Source organism: Bufo gargarizans, chromosome 10, assembly GCF_014858855.1.
Source record: "Bufo gargarizans isolate SCDJY-AF-19 chromosome 10, ASM1485885v1, whole genome shotgun sequence".
NCBI classification, from domain to species: domain Eukaryota; kingdom Metazoa; phylum Chordata; class Amphibia; order Anura; family Bufonidae; genus Bufo; species Bufo gargarizans.
The window spans coordinates 116,584,944-116,604,158 of NC_058089.1; the positions used below are offsets into that span (position 1 = coordinate 116,584,944).

Sequence of the window (19,215 nt, forward strand, 5' to 3'; positions counted from 1 at the left end):
ACTGGTAGCACAGTGTTCAGGCTCCTCTGCACTGGTAGCACAGTGTTCAGGCTCCTCTGTACTGGTGTGCGCTCATACGCTGGGGGTGAGTGCTGGAAAAGGCCTGCTGCAGCAGGTGAGTAAAGAGAGGCCTGCTTTGACTAAAGGGGCAGATGCAGGGTTTACGGGAGAAGGAGTCTTCCTCCCACAGTAGAAGGATCTGCTGAGAGTTGCTGACATTTATTAAGAGTAAGGGGCTCATCATGACTTTAGTCAATTCTTCATCGGATGGTTTAGAATCCATCTGTAATTTTGAGCCAAAGGGCCCTTGATGTCCTTTTTTGGGGGGTGCACATTTTCTAAAGGGCCCCTGTGTAGCTACACAGGCTGCACTGATGGCATGTCCGCTCCTCTAAGAAGATGACACAGACTCTCCACCAAAGCCTGGGAGATGCAGTGGAACAAAGCTGCAGGAGAGACCCTGAACGGAGTCCTCCAGAGGGGTGTAATGTCACCCCTCGATCAGGGTTGTTCCCCTTAGGACATGTACTCTATATACTTGCAAGGACAGTGCTTTTAATAAACTGTATGTGTTTATGCCCTCATCCTCAGTGACTGAAACCATTAAGCATGTGTGCCGCCTGTAAATATTATGCACACAATGTTTTAAAAGTGTGCCTTGCCCTTCTCTGGAGACGGACATGGGTATATGTACAGTAAAGTTTTTTCTGCGCCATCCAAAGGACCTGTCCACATCTCTACAGGGGTCCTAGAGGCCGGGTCCCCCAACTATCATAAATGACGGAAAAGTGAAAAGCCCTTTAAAGGGAATCTGTCAGCAAGAGAATGCAGTGCAAACTGTAGCATGTCTATAGAGCAGGAGGGGCCGAGTAGATTGTTATATAGATGTAGGGGAAAAGATTCTCGCATTATATTCATTTACATTCCTGCTCATTCTGGGCTGTGAAGTCCAGGAGGCGTCCTGTCAGTGATTGACAGCTTTCCCTCTATGTCTATGTATACAGAGAGAGCTGTCAATCACTGATAGGACCGCCTCCTGGACTTCACAGCCCAGAATGAGCAGGAACATAAATGAATATAATGCGAGAATCTTTTCCTATAAATCTATCAATCCACCTGCTCAGCTCTTCCTGCTCTATAACATTCTGCCTGCAGATTGCACTGCGTTGTCATGCTGACAGGTTCCCATTAAGCTGCCATTCAATACAAGTGAATGGGAAAAGTCATGAGACCATTGTGCAAACCTCCTTTGATCCCATTCTCTTTTATCGACGCGCTGCGCCGTTTAGCAGACATGGCAGTGCAGTGGCTGGAGCATCAGAACTGTGCGGCTCGACGCCTTCCTATGGGGGCTGCACAACTTCAAAAGTAGAGCTATAGTGCTATACGCATCTGAATGACAAATTCAGCTCTGCTACATTCATCTGGATAATAGACGAGATCTCAGAAGACACTGAACTATTGTGTGGAGAATGCGGAGACAAATATCTCACACCCACGGCCACTGGTCCAGTCGTCTCGTGACATTCCTTCAGTAGGGGGACTGTGTTATTTCCACTCCACTAGGTCTGTGCATATGGAGATAATAGGTGGGGGCCCCTATAGGGTCCCTCGGTGCATTAGCTCGGATCCAGCCCCATGTTCTCCGTGCATTGCACAGGCACCTGCAAGGGTCAGCAACCTCCAGCTCTCCAGCTGTTGTGCAACTACAACTACCAGCATGCACACTGGCTTGGCTGTTCTCAAAACACTTATAGAAATGAATGGGGTGTCATCAGCCCCGATGCCAATAAGTATGACACGTTATCGCTGGTCGGGGACCACCGAAGGATCCGTGGGGGATTGAATACGTGACATCACTTTTAAAATAATTCTTTGCACGCACGTCCAGAAGCTGCTTCTAAGCTATTAATGGTGATGTCTGGGATCTAAAAAATCGTGGCTGCTTTCTCATGAACACTGCGCCACCCCTGTCCACAGGTTGTGCATGGTATTGCAGCTGAGCCTCATGCAGTTCAGTGGAGCAGAGCTGCAATACCTGACACAGCCCATGGACAGGGGTGGTGCTGTTATGGAAGAAAGCAGACATTTGTGGAGAAATGGTGGAGCCTGTTGGTGGCACCCTGGTGATAAGCCTCTCTTGGTGGCCGGTGGCCACTTAGTTGATGTCAGCAGGCCTCCGTGACCTCCATAAGGTCTAATACGGTGTATTAAAAAGGGTTGTCCAGAGTGGACCATGCCTTTAAGGAGTTTAAAGGAACACAATGGGCAGCGCTGATGCTGGGACCAAAAGGGTGGAGCGCGGAGGATTCTGTCTTCGAATCCCAGTGTCACGCTCCACCCCCTCGGCCATATCACAGTATAAGCTGCAGGGGCAGAAGAGACAATGTTGCAAATATTGTGAAACAAAACGAAAAAGTGCAGGAAGTTGCAAAATGTAACCATGAATGACAAATCGGTGGAGCACGTGATCCGTGCGAGGTCTGCCCACAGATTGTTGGAATTACGTGGAGTTCTGGGGAATGTGATTCCTAATAGAAGAAAGTGAAGAACGTGCAATGCGACCCCGGGCCCCGACGGTCGGATACTCCATATTCTCCCTACCCCTCTCTATCTGTCTATTATCTGCCGCTTATATATCATATCCCACAATGCCGTGCTTCGACCGACTTCTTCCTGACACGTGTAAACGCGGAGATGTCGACAAGGACTTCCAGCTTGTGAAGGGTTAACACGCGGGTGATTCATCTGCTAAGAAATCTTTTTCGTCTTTTTGTTTGTCACATGTTTAGTTTTTATTCTGTTAGAAAGAGGAAGGATTATCACATCTGGGGCCAAGATGTCCACCATGTAGGTGACCGGTCATGAGCAGATTATTGTCCCAGCATCACATGAGTGGAGATATTACTTTCTCCTACTCTCCTGAAATACTCTGCGCTGCCAAGGGACTCCCACTTGTTCCCATTCCAATCAAGTCATGCCCCTGCGCGGTCACATGGAGTCCTGTCCTCACTAACATCACCATGAAGTCACTGCCCCTCACAAGATCAGCAGGCTCCTCTCCTGAAATACTCTGTGCTACTCTCAGCCTCCTCCACTTCTCTCCATTCCCCTCCTCTCATCATGGCACTACTTTTGTCACACGGGGCTCTGTCCTCACCAACATCATCACATGTGAGGACTCCATACACATGTTCAGCAGACTCCTATGCTGAAATACTCTGTGCTACAGAGGGACCCTCCTCGCACTTGCCTCCATTCCTCTGCTCACATCATGACTAGGGTTGAGCGGACCCGTGGATGTTCGGGTTCGGCCGAACTTTGGGTAAAAGGTAGGGTTCTGGACCTGAACTTGACCCTATCTCGAACCCAAACCCCATTGACGTCAATGGGGACCCGAACTTTGGGGCACTAAAATGGTTGTAAAATAGTCATAGTGAGGGCTGCAAAAGATAGCAAAATGGGGGCAAGAGCAGGAGAGTTGCCCCGAAAACAAATGTGAATAGGGAAATGACTTAAAATAATATAGAATAGAAAAAAAATAATGATCTTGAACTAGGAGGCGGTGGACGTGGCAGCGGTGGTGGAGGAGGAGGAGATAGCCAACACTGTTTACTTGTTTTTTTATTTTTATTTTTTCCTTTATTAATTTATTTTTATAAATTTGGGAAGACCCCAAAACATTGGGAACTAGAAAAGAGAATGCAAAGAGAAAGTGCGCTGGAGTCTAACAATGGCTGGCTGCGGCCCAGCATTCTGTCCAGTCTGAACGTGAGCTTGTCCAAGTTAGCCCCGTCCTCACTAACATCATCACATGATTGGACGGATACCCTAGACAAGATCAGCAGACTCCTAAGCTGAAATACTCTGTGCTGCAGGGGGACTCTGCCCTGCTCCATATACTCTCGGTCTGTGACCTCCACCATCGTAGAAATCCCTGTCCCTACTAACATCACATATGAGGACATATTGCCATCGTGCACAAGATCAGCAGACTCCTATGCTGAAATACTCTGTGCTGCAGGGGGACTCTGCCCTGCTCCATATACTCTCGGTCTGTGACCTCCACCATCGTAGAAATCCCTGTCCCTACTAACATCACATATGAGGACATATTGCCATCGTGCACAAGATCAGCAGACTCCTATGCTGAAATACTCTGTGCTGCAGGGGGACTCTGCCCTTGCTCCATGTACTCTCGGTCTGTGACCTCCACCATCGTAGAAATCCCTGTCCCTACTAACATCACATATGAGGACATATTGCCATCGTGCACAAGATCAGCAGACTCCTATGCTGAAATACTCTGTGCTGCAGAGGGCCCCTGCTCCATGTGCACACACACACACAGTGCCCCCATCACATGCAGCCCTACCCTCCTCCTTCAAAATTAGGTGCAAAAGGGATGACAGATAAAAATAAGACGCCACTGATCTACTATGGGTGACTTCCTCCAGGATAGAGCCAGGAGGAAGAAGCAGAAGTGTGCAGAAGGTGACCAGGGTGGCCATACTGGCTTGTAGTACTGATGAGGGTATACCACGTGCCCCCTCTTCTTGCACGGCCTAGGTCACCATGGTTTAGCTGGTTAGGTCCAACCTAAAAAGTTTAAGAAGTTCTGATTTATAAAAATGAGCCGTTCTATGTAATCAGTGAGTCACTCCACGGAGCATTTATTGTATGACACATCAGAGTATATTATACTATATTACATTACAGTCCTTAGTGTTACAAGCATCATCCACCAGCTTTAGGCCTCATGCACACAAGCGTATATTCTTTATATTCTTTCCGTGTCCGTTTTTTTGCGGACTGTATATGGAACCATTAATTTCAATCGGTCCGCAAAAAAACCTCAAGTTACTCCGTGTGCATTCTGTTTCCGTATGTCCGTTCTGCAAAAAAAACTGAAGTTACGCCGTGTACATTCCGCTTCCGTATGTCCGTATTTCCGTTCTGCAAAAAAAATAGAACATGTCCTATTATTGCCCGCATTACGGACAAGGATAGTACTGTTCTATAAGGGGCTAGCTGTTCCGTTCCGGAATGCACACGGACGTGATCTGTATTTTTTGCGGACCGAAAAATACATACGGTTGTGTGCATGAGGCCTTAAGCTAGACGCTACAAAATGTCACAAACACGGCAAATGTCGTCAATGTATCTAATAAAGAGCTGAGAAGTTACCAGCAGGGTCATAGCTACAGGGGGTGCACTCACCCCACTGGCCCCAGAACCTCTGTCCCATGTAGGAGATTAGTACTATAAATGACAAGTGACAGTTGGGGGTCGCTGCCATCTATTTTTCATCAGGTACCAGGAGCTTCAGGTTCTGTCTGACATAAGGGGAAGAATGCAAAATGGCCTCCTAGGCTGGTTCACTCCATACCCCACCCCCCACCCATCTGGGATACATGGGCCGCATCTAGCTAGACCTCAGGGCTACCTCTTGAATGGGTGAGTGGTATGGCCCATCTCCTATATTTGTATCTAGATATAGACTTGGTTTATGGTACTAGTACTGCAGAATTATCACTGAGTAACTTCTATAGAGTCCACTGATTACCATGTTACAAGTTTATGGCGTTTTGTTAAGGGTATGTTCACACAGTGGATTTTTATTTTCTCTTGGAGTCAGCCTCAGATTCCATGTGTGTGAACATACCCTAAGAGAATCTATTTTAGTGTCATCGAAGTCTATGGGATATTTTCCAAGTGTTGACTGGTTAGACTGCCAGTATATGCCACCATAGGGTCTACAAACCAATATAATAGTGGCTACTGGCAATGTCTAAAGAGAATTTGTTGCTTTGGGCAGAAACAGTGGTTGACTGCACCAATTGCTTTTTGAGCCCCATACACCTCAGGTCCACAGCTTTGAATTTTTGGTTATTTTGACCCAATTGTATCCAGATGAAACATTTATTGGATCATTTCTATTAGAAAGATACGTTTTTGGAACACAATGGCTAGCCAAGTCTTTGACGCAAGTTCTCCTCAAGCCTCCCTGAGTTTGGCCACCAGACATAAAACACCAGTGCACAGAGATCTGCCCTGTGTGGTAGTGTTTCTCCAATAAACTGGTGGAACTGACACCATGATCAAGGAGAGTTTGTGAAAATCTTCAATGTCTTTGAAGTCCTGAAACTCTTTGAGAGGTCTCCAAGGTGCCCACCAACACAACTCATTCTGGGAAGCCATCCCTGCGAAGTTACACATGCATGTCTCTTAATCCTGTCTTGTAGACCATTAAAAACTTTTTATAAAAAATATGAAAAAATAAAATAAAATCAGGCATGGAACGCTGACCATGAAGAAGAGTAGAAGTCATTGTTCCTGTCTTCATCACTGTCTTCATCACTGGAAGGTTCATATTGTGGCATCCTCCTTAGGATCTCGTCATATCGCCTCTTTTTATCCTCCTCAAGTTTTTTGTCGGCCATCAGCTTTCGATGACACAGGGTACAGACTCTTAAGGGCTTGGAAGATAAAGATGGGATCAAGAACCGGGCCTGAGAACAATCATGACATACGACAAATCCACAGTTGCGACAATGGTGCCTACGGGTCAAAGTCGTGAATTTTGTTTTGGTGCACCTCATGCAGATTTCGGTGTCTTTGTCCGGTATCCAAGGTGCCGCGTGTTTAGTGGATGGTCGTCTTCCAGTCTTTGCCAAGAGCCTACTGGAACATTCCTTGATATGACTGATCCATTCTTCCCGTTCGGTGTAAGAGGCAGCAGAAACCACAAAAGATTTCTTAGAGGTCTTCAGCATCCACCGATTCTTCATGTCTCCACTGTCAGGAAGTTTCTCGGTGGACACATCTTCCAAGGGGATGATGTGCTGGCAACTGTATTTAACTTTATTTATGAGGATGGTTCCATAGACGAGGATATCGCTGAAGAGAAAGAAGACCCTTTGCTTAGGTTTCTTCCGACATTCTTTGGTCAAAATCCCTTCCCCTACAAGGACTCTTCCGGAAAGAGTGAGAGGCTGACCTGCAGCACCAAAACATGTTTCCACCGCCGATATCCTTTGGCTGTTGATCTCTGTGTGTGCAAGTTGATCCACCATGTTGCCTACAATACCTGAAAAGTACAAAAATGGATTAACAGATGTTCATAGAGCAAGTTGCATGATCTTTTCATATTCTGCTCAGCTAGAGTTTCTTAGGAAAGTCTTCAAATTAGCTCTCCTCGAAAAGAAACCTGTAGACAGCTGTGACGAGGAGCAACAACGTCCAGGGAGCTTTCTACAGATGGGTGTCTGTGGTTTGGCTGAAATCCATAGACATGTTTTAAAGGGGTTATCTAAGATTAGAAAAACAGGGCTGCTCTCTTCCAAAAACAGCGCATCTGCCCAGTGGTTGTGTCTCAGTTCGACTGACGTGAATGTGAAATAAAAACTGAATTAGATACTAGATGTACAACCTTTGGACAGGTGAAGTGCTGTTTTTAGAAGAAAGCAGCCATGTTTTTATAAACCTGGACAAGACTATTTAAATGGGTTCTCCAGGAATTAAGAAAATGAAAATAATTAAATATTACTTTATTATAAGTATATTCTCAAATACCTTTCATTATTTATAATGGCTCGTTTTGTCTGGGGAGCAATCATCAGGGGAAACAAAATGGCCGCTGTCCCATTAGTTCACACAAAACCTGTCCTGATCACACATGAGGACAAGTTACTTCACAACACTGAAGTAAAGAGCTGCCTCATCCTCCTATCTGCTCTACTTGTCAGGGATTATGATTCTGAATACAGATGATAAGAACTTTAGCTGAATCTCTGGGGAATTTAGTTCATGAGGAGACATGAAGTACAGAGAGGACAGACAGGACAGACTGTGGTGATGGAGGCTGCATACAAGAGATGCTGCTCATTATCCACACCTCACCCTCCTCTCAGGTCTCATCTTCTCCATTCCCACAGAGATTCACCTGTATTCAGGATCATGATTCCTGACAAGCAGAGAGGAGGATGAGGCAGCACTCATTGTGGTGAAGTAACTTGTCCTCATGTGTGACTAGGACAGGTTCTGTGTGTACTGATAGGGCGGCAGCCATTTTATTTCTCCTAATGATTGCTCCCTAGAAAAAAAAACAAGCCATTATACAGACGTGGACAAAATTGTTGGTACCCTTTGGTCAATGAAAGAAAAAGTCACAATGGTCACAGAAATAACTTTAATCTGACAAAAGTAATAATAAATTAAAATTCTATAAATGTTAACCAATGAAAGTCAGACATTGTTTTTCAACCATGCTTCAACAGAATTATGTAAAAAAATAAACTCATGAAACAGGCATGGACAAAAATGATGGTACCCCTAGAAAACACAGAACATAATGTGACCAAAGGGACATGTTAATTCAAGGTGTGTCCACTAATTAGCATCACAGGTGTCTACAACCTTGTAATCAGCCATTGGGCCTATATATATGGCTCCAGGTAATCACTGTGTTGTTTGGTGATATGGTGTGTACCACACTCGACATGGACCAGAGGAAGCAAAGGAAAGAGCTGTCTCAAGAGATCAGAAAGAAAATTATAGACAAGCATGTTAAAGGTAAAGGCTATAAGACCATCTCCAAGCAACTAGATGTTCCTGTGAGTACAGTTGCACATATTATTCATAAGTTTAAGATCCATGGGACTGTAGCCAACCTCCCTGGACGTGGCCGCAGGAGGAAAATTGATGACAAATCTAAGAGACGGATAATCCGAATGGTAACAAAAGAGCCTAGAAAGACTTCTAAAGAGATTCAAGGTGAACTTCATGCTCAAGGAACATCAGTGTCAGATCGCACCATCCGTCGTTGTTTGAGCCAAAGTGGACTACATGGGAGACGACCAAGGAGGACACCATTGTTGAAAACGAATCATAAAAAAGCAAGACTGGAATATGCCAAACTACATGTTGACAAGCCACAAAGCTTCTGGGAGAATGTCCTGTGGACAGATGAGACAAAAATCGAAGTTTTTGCCAAGGCACATCAGCTGTATGTTCACAGACGAAAAAATGAAGCATATCAAGAAAAGAACACTGTCCCTACTGTGAAACATGGAGGAGGCTCTGTTATGTTCTGGGGCTGCTTTGCTGCGTCTGGCACAGGGTGTCTTGAATCTGTGCAGGGTACAATGAAATCTCAAGACTATCAAGGAATTCTAGAGAGAAATGTACTAGCCAGTGTCAGAAAGCTTGGTCTCAGTCGCAGGTCATGGGTCTTGCAACAGGACAATGACCCAAAACACACCGCTAAAAACACCCAAGAATGGCTAAGAGGAAAAAATTGGACTATTCTAAAGTGGCCTTCTATGAGCCCTGACCTCAATCCTATTGAGCATCTTTGGAAGGAGCTGAAACATGCAGTCTGGAAAAGGCACCCTTCAAACCGGACACAACTGGAGCAGTTTGCTCATGAGGAGTGGGCCAAAATACCTGCTGAGAGGTGCAGATGTCTCATTGACAGTTACAGGAAGCGTTTGATTGCAGTGATTGCCTCAAAAGGTTGCGCAACAAAATATTAAGTTAGGGGTACCATCATTTTTGTCCATGCCTGTTTCATGAGTTTATTTTTTTACATAATTCTGTTGAAGCATGGTTGAAAAACAATGTCTGACTTTCATTGGTTAACATTTATAGAATTTTAATTTATTATTACTTTTGTCAGATTAAAGTTATTTCTGTGACCATTGTGACTTTTTCTTTCATTGACCAAAGGGTACCAACAATTTTGTCCACGTCTGTAACTAATTAAAAAGGTATTTGTGAATATATTTATTATAAAATAATATTTTAAGTATATATAAAAAAAAAATTTAAGTACTATTTTTATAATCCCTACCATGGTGGTCCAGTCACAACTACTCTTCTTTTGGTTTACTTTTTATTTTCAACTCTCTTTGGTCCATTTAAAGAAGAATCCCCAGGAGACCCCTTTAAAGAGTTTTTCCAACATTTTTTAAACATTGTCAGAAGGGGACGGTATAAAATAAATAATAAAAAGCCTCCTGCTTTGTAAATTGCAAAAAATCCTGGACAAGCCCTTTGACTCACAGGGTAGCTACCTATAGGTGGCACTAGAGGGACAGTGTTCTTTCTCCTGGAGGAGAGCTAATTTGCATATCTTTTCCCAGGGAGCATTGCCTGTAAGACGTCCTACACCAGCTCTCCACAAGGAGAAGCAGAACCTGTTGGCAGCAGCTACAGTTCTTTCTGGTAGGCGGCACCCATCCATTACTTTGCCAATTGGTTTGTGACCCAGCCAACCATACACCTGTGGATGTTACATGGTCATCCACTGAACCGGAATGAATATGAATGAGGAAGGAGAAATCCTCTAAGAGGTTCCATGGTGAAGATAGGACAAGCACAGTCCTCCTTTGGGTTGAATGCTATATGGAGGTAGCTCATGGGGCCAGAGGGTCACACTGCCCTCTATAGGATGGGAAGGACATGTCTGGGTAAAGAGGGGTGCGATGCATGACCCAGCACCAGAATAGGAGAAGGTGGCATTTAAGCTTTGGGTCACTTTGGACACCATTGCCTACATACACGGATACTTCCTAGGATACAATGAATCCAAAAATATTAATAATGGCAAATAGTGATCTCATTATGTAAGATTGTGGTAAGGTGGTGAAATAGTTTCCGTCTGAGCAAAACAGTACAACTATCTATACAGGAGACGTATAGCGCGTGGCCTGGCAGCATCAGCAGCTCCTTCTAGGGGAGGGGGGAGTTCTCCTGCAATGAATGCTACAGGGGACGAGCTGCAGATATCAGTCTGCTAGGGAAAGAAATGCTGCTGGAGGTTCTGAAGTAGTAGATATGGGGTCAGGGAGGATTCAGGACAAAAGCACTGCAGTCAACTTCTCCCCAGGCTGAAATGGCTGATAACAGAGGGCAGTAGCTCAACCAGGAACGGAGCAGGCCGATCCTCGCTGCGATTTATTGTATTACATTGGGACTTTAGTTTTTGACCTGGAAAGAGTTAAATGTCTCCGTACATGGCGTCTCATGCAGAAGAGTCACAGAAAGCCACAAGTCGTTCTTGAGGGTTGGAGTAAGGAAGTCGGATACGTGTGCCTGACTGAAGCTCAGAAGGTGGTTTACCCCAGAGCTAGAGACGGCCGGGGAGGAAACGTATGAATAAGGGCTGTCAGCAGATCAGGCTATAGGTCGGGGTTTCACTTCAGTAATAGAATTTACCTACAGTATATTACATGGTTCCAGCACCCACGTCCGGGGCCTCCATAGAACATTCTATTAGAACGCCCGTTAGGAACCCTGATGTCCGCCAGCTTGTATCGGTGATGATGATGGATCCAGCAATGGCTTCTGTAAACAGCTGGAGTCTATATGGTCTGCTTGGCTAGAGTATCTAATCCTATCATGTGTGATACTGTCTGCTTGGCTAGAGTATCTAATCCTATCATGTGTGATACTGTCTGCTTGGCTAGAGTATCTAATCCTATCATGTGTGATACTGTCTGCTTGGCTAGAGTATCTAATCCTATCATGTGTGATACTGTCTGCTTGTCTGGTGGATTTAAACTTATTGTGTGTTATGTAGTCTGCTGAGCAAGGGTATCTAATACCATCATGCGCAATACTTTTTGCTGAGCTGGTGTATCTAATCCTGTCATGTATGATACTGTCGGCTGGCTGGCGTGTCTAAGCTGATCATGAATGATACTGTCTTCTTGAGTGGCATATCCAAGCTGTTCATGAGTTATACTGTCTGTTTAAATGGTGTATCTAAGCTTATCATGTGTGATCCTGTGTGACTGGCTGATGTACTTAAGCATATAATGTGTGATACAGTTTGCAGACTGCTTATGTGTTGTATGGTCTGCTTGCCTGGCGTATCTAAGCCACTCGTGCATAATACTGTCTTATGAGCTGTGCATCTAAGTGTGCGATGTGGTATACTGTCTGCTTGGCTGGGGTATCTAAGCCTATTATGTGTGATACTGCATGGCTGCTATACCCAAACCTCACATTTATGATTCTGTCTGCCTGGCTGTCATATCTAAGTCCATCAAGGAAAAAAAAAAGGAAAAAATAATAATTTTTACTGCCAGGTTTATCAACAAGCAGCCTCACCCAAGACTTTCTAATGATCTGAAGGGCGCGGGCAATGTGCAATGTCTGTGATCTACCTCCAGGAGGAAGAGGCGGCTGCCCTAGAGAAAGGGGTGCAGGAGGAGGAAGAAATGGCTGCCCTAGAGAAAGGGGTGCAGGGGGAGGAAGAAATGGCTGCCCTAGAGAAAGGGGCGCAGGAGGAGGAGGAAGAGATGGCTGCCCTAGAGAAAGGGGTGCAGGAGGAGGAAGAGATGGCTGCCCTAGAGAAAGGGGTGCAGGAGGAGGAAGAGATGGCTGCCCTAGAGAAAGGGGTGCAGGAGGAGGAAGAGATGGCTGCCCTAGAGAAAGGGGTGTAGAAGGAGGAAGAGATGGCTGCCCTAGAGAAAGGGGTGCAGGAGGAGGAAGAGATGGCTGCCCTAGAGAAAGAGGTGCAAGAGGAGGAAGAGATGGCTGCCCTAGAGAAAGGGGTGCAAGAGGAGGAAGAGATGGCTGCCCTAGAGAAAGGGGTGCAAGAGGAGGAAGAGATGGCTGCCCTAGAGAAAGGGGTGCAAGAGGAGGAAGAGATGGCTGCCCTAGAGAAAAGGGTGCCGGAGGAGGAAGAGATGGCTGCCCTAGAGAAAGGGGTGCAAGAGGAGGAGGAGATGGCTGCCCTAGAGAAAGGGGTGCAGGAGGAGGAGGAGATGGCTGCCCTAGAGAAAGGGGTGCAGGAAGAGGAGGAGGAGATGGCTGCCCTAGAGAAAGGGGTGCAGGAGGAGGAAGAAGAGATGGCTGCCCTAGAGAAAGGGGTGCAGAGGGAGGAAGAGATGGCTGCCCTAGAGAAAGGGGTGCAAGAGGAGGAAGAGATGGCTGCCCTAGAGAAAGGGGTGCGAGAGGAGGAAGAGATGGCTGCCCTAGAGAAGGGGTGCGAGAGGAGGAAGAGATGGCTGCCCTAGAGAAAGGGGTGTAAAGGAGGAAGAGATGGCTGCCCTAGGGAAAGGGGTGCAAGAGGAGGAAGCGATGGCTGCCCTAAAGAAAAGGGTGCCGGAGGAGGAAGAGACGGCTGCCCTAGTGAAAGGGGTGCAGGAGGAGGAGGAAGAGATGGCTTCCCAAGAGAAAGGGGTGCAAGAGGAGGAAGAGATGGCTGCCCTAGAGAAAGGGGTGCGAGAGGAGGAAGAGATGGCTGCCCTAGAGAAAGGGGTGCGAGAGGAGGAAGAGATGGCTGCCCTAGAGAAAGGGGTGCGAGAGGAGGAAGAGATGGCTGCCCTAGAGAAAGGGGTGCGAGAGGAGGAAGAGATGGCTGCCCTACAGAAAGGGGTGCGAGAGGAGGAAGAGATGGCTGCCCTAGAGAAAGGGGTGCAGGAGGAGGAGGAGGAAGAGATGGCTGCCCTAGAGAACGAGGTGCAAGAGAAGGAAGAGATGGCTGCTTTAGAGAAAGGGGTGCAGGAGGAGGAAGAGATGGCTGCTTTAGAGAAAGGGGTGCAGGAGGAGGAGGAAGAGATGGCTGCCCTAGAGAAAGGGGTGCAAGAGGAGGAAGAGATGGCTGCCCTAGAGAAAGAGGTGCAGGAGGAGGAGGAAGAGATGGCTGCCCTAGAGAACGAGGTGCAAGAGAAGGAAGAGATGGCTGCTTTAGAGAAAGGGGTGCAGGAGGAGGAAGAGATGGCTGCTTTAGAGAAAGGGGTGCAGGAGGAGGAGGAAGAGATGGCTGCCCTAGAGAAAGGGGTGCAAGAGGAGGAAGAGATGGCTGCCCTAGAGAAAGGGGTGCAAGAGGAGGAAGAGATGGCTGCCCTAGAGAAAGGGGTGCAGGAGGAGGAGGAAGAGATGGCTGCCCTAGAGAAAGGGGTGCAAGAGGAGGAAGAGATGGCTGCCCTAGAGAAAGGGGTGCAGGAGGAGGAGGAAGAGATGGCTGCCCTAGAGAAAGGGGTGCAAGAGGAGGAAGAGATGGCTGCCCTAGAGAAAGGGGTGCAGGAGGAGGAAGAGATGGCTGCCCTAGAGAAAGGGGTGCAGGAGGAGGAGGAAGAGATGGCTGCCCTAGAGAAAGGGGTGCAGGAGTAGGAAGAGATGGCTGCCCTAGAGAAAGGGGTGCAGGAAGAGGAGGAAGAGATGGCTGCCCTAGAGAAAGGGGTGCAGGAGGAGGAGGAGGAGGAGGAAGAGATGGCTGCCCTAGAGAAAAGGGTGCAGGAGGAGGAAGAGATGGCTGCCCTAGAGAAAGGGGTGCAGGAAGAGGAGGAAGAGATGGCTGCCCTAGAGAAAGGGGTGACTCTGTCTGCATTCTGTGTCCATATGTCCTTATGGTCGTTCTGCAAAAAAATAGGACATGTACTATTATTGTCCACATTACGGACAAGGATAGGACTGTTCTGTTAGGGGCCGGCTGTTCTGTTCTGCAAATGCACATGGCCGGTATCCGTGTTTTGTGGATCCTCAATTTGTGGACGGCAAACACCCAATGGTCGTGTGCCTGAGCCCTAAAAGTGATGTGGCCGGACCTGCCCTTTACATGTATCTTCCAGGGCAATGACCATGTGTATATGGTCCCTGTAGAATATGCGGGCGATATAATCTGTAAATATATATAGGGCATATATATTAGTCTGGGGTCTTTTACCACCAAATGTTAGGTACAGTTTTTCTGCAACGTGTAATTGGGGTGCAGACAGACTACAACTTCCATCATGCCCTGACAGCTGCAGGCAATAATGGGTGTGCGGTGCTGATTGTGGCACCCAACCGGTAAGACATCCTATCCGCAGAGGGCACACCAAGAAGCAGCCATGTCAGGAGTACTAAAGGTCTGGACAGGGGTCGACCGGCGCTCCCACCAGTACAGGCCTGACAACCTGCCACATCAGCGAACCCCCTCCCATCTGCTTACATCCTCCTATAATGCGGACATTCCTCCCCGGATCTGGGAACGCTGCCTGACCGCTAAACAAAACAAGAAAATGACTTTTTTTTTTCAGCAGCAAATTTCCCCCCTTGTTCCATAGAATTCTTTCCAGGCCACGGATTAACCCCTTCCACCTTATAAAAGACAGAACATAATGGGGCAACAGGTCCAAAATCCCTCTGCCCGGAGTCCATATCTCACCGTTCTTACATGGGTTTCCTCCCATACTACAACTATCTGATGTATGTAGCAAAACTTAAAGGGGTTGTCTAGGACTTTTTTTTTTTTATCTTAACCTCCACTGTCTCCGGTGGGACCTGTGACGAGATCTATACTCAGCCCCAGCTGCCTGTTCGACACGTTTTTTTTGTCTGGCCAAAACCTGGCACTCATGCTGGAAGGCGGATGATCCCTGCCGGATCCCACTGCAGTCTAGGGGTCGGCGGTGAATGGCCGTATCCAGCAATGCCGGATCTGGTGAACTCCGGTTGCCCTCTGCCACATGGACTGGGTCTCGCGCGCTGCTGAAGCCAATGACTGGCCTCAGTGGTGGGTCACGTGCTGCTCAATCATTGGCTGCAGCGGCTCAGGTGACCCAGCCCATGTGAAAGGACAGCCTGGGAGCCACAAACCTGGAACGGAGCGGCAGGGAGCAGGTAGGTATAGAGCAGGTAGGTATAGATCTCTTCACGGGTCCCACTGGAGGGGGAAGGAGACAAAGAAAAACCATCACATGCAATGTTTCAGTCCCCAAAGAGAAGGGCCCAGACAGGGCATGCTGAAATCTCCCATGTGAATGGTTTAGCTTTGTTTTTACCAGATTTTTGGAGTGCCGCCATGTTTTTCTTTGCAGGACTGTGCCAAAGCCATTAAAGGGCAGCCTGTTCCGGATATCCAGGGCTGTTTCTTGTTCTACCTGTATCCGTCTATATCTTATTTGTCATATCTATGTATCCACGTATGGATCTATCTTTCTATGTATCCACGTATGGATCTATCTATGTATCCACGTATGGATCTATCTATGTATCCACGTATGGATCTGTCTATGTATCCACGTATGGCTCTATCTATGTATCCACGTATGGCTCTATGTATCCACGTATGGAGCTATGTATCCACGTATGGATCTATCTATGTATCCACATATGGATCTATCTATGTATCCACGTATGGATCTATCTATGTATCCACGTATGGATCTATCTATGTATCCACGTATGGATCTATCTATGTATCCACGTATGGATCTATCTATGTATCCACGTATGGATCTATGTATCCACGTATGGATCTATGTATCCACGTATGGATCTATCTATGTATCCACGTATGGCTCTATTTATGTATCCACGTATGGCTCTATTTATGTATCCACGTACGGCTCTGTCGATGTATCCACGTACGGCTCTATCTATGTATCCACGTACGGCTCTATCTATGTATCCACGTACGGCTCTATCTATGTATCCACGTACGGCTCTATCTATGTATCCACGTACGGCTCCATCTATGTATCCACGTACGGCTCCATCTATGTATCCACGTACGGCTCCATCTATGTATCCACGTACGGCTCCATCTATGTATCCACGTACGGATCCATCTATGTATCCACGTACGGATCTATCTATGTATCCACGTACGGATCTATCTATGTATCCACGTATGGATCTATCTATGTATCCACGTATGGATCTATCTATGTATCCACGTATGGATCTATCTATGTATCCACGTATGGATCTATCTATGTATCCACATCTTTCTAACTCCTTAGAAAGAATCCCTCCCTTTTCGAAATTTCTGAACTTTCCGCTGAACTTTTGGGATCCAGTTTATCTTTAGCAACGACAACATTTTTCCCATAAAAGGAGAACGAAAAAATGTAAAGCGCTTAGCGTCCCTGGGGGGGGGGTGGGGGTGTCATAGCGCGACATTTCGCCAGAAGCAGGGATACCCTAGGGCCAGAGCCGCATAAGAGTCCATAGGCCAGCTGCCAGCACGGATCGGCTGCCAGCTATAGGTGGAGCTCTGCCGACGGCGGAGTCTGGCAGCTATTATGGGATGTCAAACATGTGGTGACATTAGAGGATCACTCAATGCCGGGATACGACTGCAGGGACTGAAGTTTGAAGGCGTGGTCCACCCTGGTAATCCCCTAACAATAATCCGATCACAGGGGGCCCTGCTGCGGCCAACAGCTCAGGCTACTTTCACACTAGCGTTTTTGTCTTCCGGTATTGCGTTCCGTCCTAGGGGCTCAATACCGGAAAAAAACTGATCAGTTTTATCCTAATGCATTCTGAATGGAGAGCGATCCGTTCAGGATGCATCAGTTCAGTCCCTCTTACGTTTTTTGGCCAGAGAAAATACCGCAGCATGCTGCAGTTTGCTCTCCGGCTAAAAATTTTAACACTTGCCGGAATGCTGGATCCGGCATTAATTTCCATTGAAATGTATTAAAATTTCCGCATTGACGGATCCGTTCTTCCGGTCCGCGCATGCGCAGACCTTTAAATCTGTGAAAAAAATTAATACCGGATCCGTTTTTCATAATGACAACCGGAAAGACGGATCCGGTATTGCAATGCATTTGTCAGATGGATCCGCATCCGTCTGACAAATGCATCAGTTTGCGTCCGGATTGCCGGCGACGGAACTGCCTGCCGGAATCCTCCGCCGCAAGTGTGTAAGTACCGTAGCCTTAATCAGTGGGATATTCCAGCAGCAAGTTCTTGATTAGCCTGCAGCGCCACCACAGGCTAAATCAAGTATTACACTCTTCTCATTTAAATCAATGGGGTGTCCATGTACTCAGACGTCTTGGGTCCTCCCTTCTGGCCAAAATATGAGGATCCTAAATGCCTCCCCTTTACCCCCGGACAATCCCTTTAAAACCTGCTGTCTCGCCTCCTTCTCTAAAGGCTTATTCACACGTGCACGTTTTGTGCAGGTTTTCTAAATGCCGTTTTTTTAAGCCAAAACCCGGAGTGGCTTTATAACAGAGGGGACGTCCCGTCTGCCCTTTATACATTCTCTCCTTTCATGATCCACGACTGGTTTTGGCTTTAAAAAACGCATCCGAAAACAGGATCAAAACCTGAATGTGTGAATATAAGTTTTTATTCTTGCATTTTTCCCAGAGTTTTTCTTTTTCTTTTAATTTTATTTATAATCATTCAATCTACTTCTACACAGCAGCCGCAGTGTAAAGCATGGGGGAAGGATAACTTCTAATGTAAAAAAATTACTTATTTGGACGCTAGATTGTTTGCGTCCACATTATTACAAACAACGAGGTATTTTTCAACCATTTACAGGCGGTTTCTGGATTTCGCTGCGATCCACATTCCAAATTTAATAAGAAAATTCCCGGTGGCAAAGAAAGTGTAAAAACGCCCATGCAACAAAATATATATATATATAAAAAAATAATAATTGTGACCTTTTTACCCTGAAAACCGGCACAGCAATCTTAGTAAATGACCCCCAGTGTGGCTGCGATTACACAAACACATGCATTTCTACATCAGGGTAATGGATTCCTTTGTATACCACAACCCGCAGCTCCCCAGCTGTTGTGAGACTACAACTCCCAGCGTGTCTGGACATGAAAACTATGTAAGTTATGCATCCAGACACTTCCTGCAGAACTTTAAGAAAGTTTTAGTGAAACAAATTCCACTTACTGTTAGCGGAGCGCTGTACTGGAAGCGGCTATACTGGGACCAGTCACCACCATCTGCACACATCAGTGGCTGTGAGTTTTTACAAGAAGTTTATATGTCCTCTCTCTTTACAGCAGTGGGCATGGCCACCCCCCCCCCCTCCCAGTTAAAGCCGCCCCATTCTTGCAGCCCGCCCACAGTCAGCAGCACCAGTGCTGAACACCCACATGTAGTCCTGACCCTTGTCTTCTGGGCGTCACGTTCCAGCCTCAGTCTTGTGTTCAGATGACGTTCATCTACATCGGGCAATTCCTTAACTAACAAGTACTTTCACACTCGCGGTATTCTTTTCCGGCACCGAGTTCCGTCCTCGGGGCTTAAATCCAGAAAAGAACTGATCAGGCATATCCGAATGCATTCTGAATGGAGAGCGATCCGTTCAGGAGGCATCAGGACGTCTTCAGTTCAGTCTTTTTGACTTTTCAGGACGGAGATAATACCGCAGCATGCTACGGTTTTATCTCCGTCCAAAATTCCGGGACACTTGCCGGAATGCCCGATCCGGCATTAATTTACATTGAA

General features: G+C 46.7%; 1 protein-coding gene across 1 annotated transcript; it reads right to left on the reverse strand.

Annotated features, from left to right (window-relative positions):
* Window positions 1-5,083: 5,083 nt before the first annotated feature.
* PLEKHF1 (pleckstrin homology and FYVE domain containing 1) lies at window positions 5,084-18,782 on the reverse strand. The gene is made up of 2 exons (XM_044270112.1): window positions 18,655-18,782; window positions 5,084-7,090 (listed from the first exon to the last, which is right to left on the reverse strand). Exon 2 carries the CDS (start codon window positions 7,074-7,076, stop codon window positions 6,291-6,293), a length of 786 nt encoding a protein of 261 aa, XP_044126047.1. The 5' UTR covers window positions 7,077-7,090; window positions 18,655-18,782; the 3' UTR covers window positions 5,084-6,290.
* Between the last annotated feature and the right edge of the window lie 433 nt (window positions 18,783-19,215).

Coding starts and splice junctions, on each gene's coding strand:
- PLEKHF1 (XM_044270112.1), bottom strand. CDS start 7,076: ATGGTGGATCAACTTGCACACACAGAGATCAACAGCCAAAGGATATCG.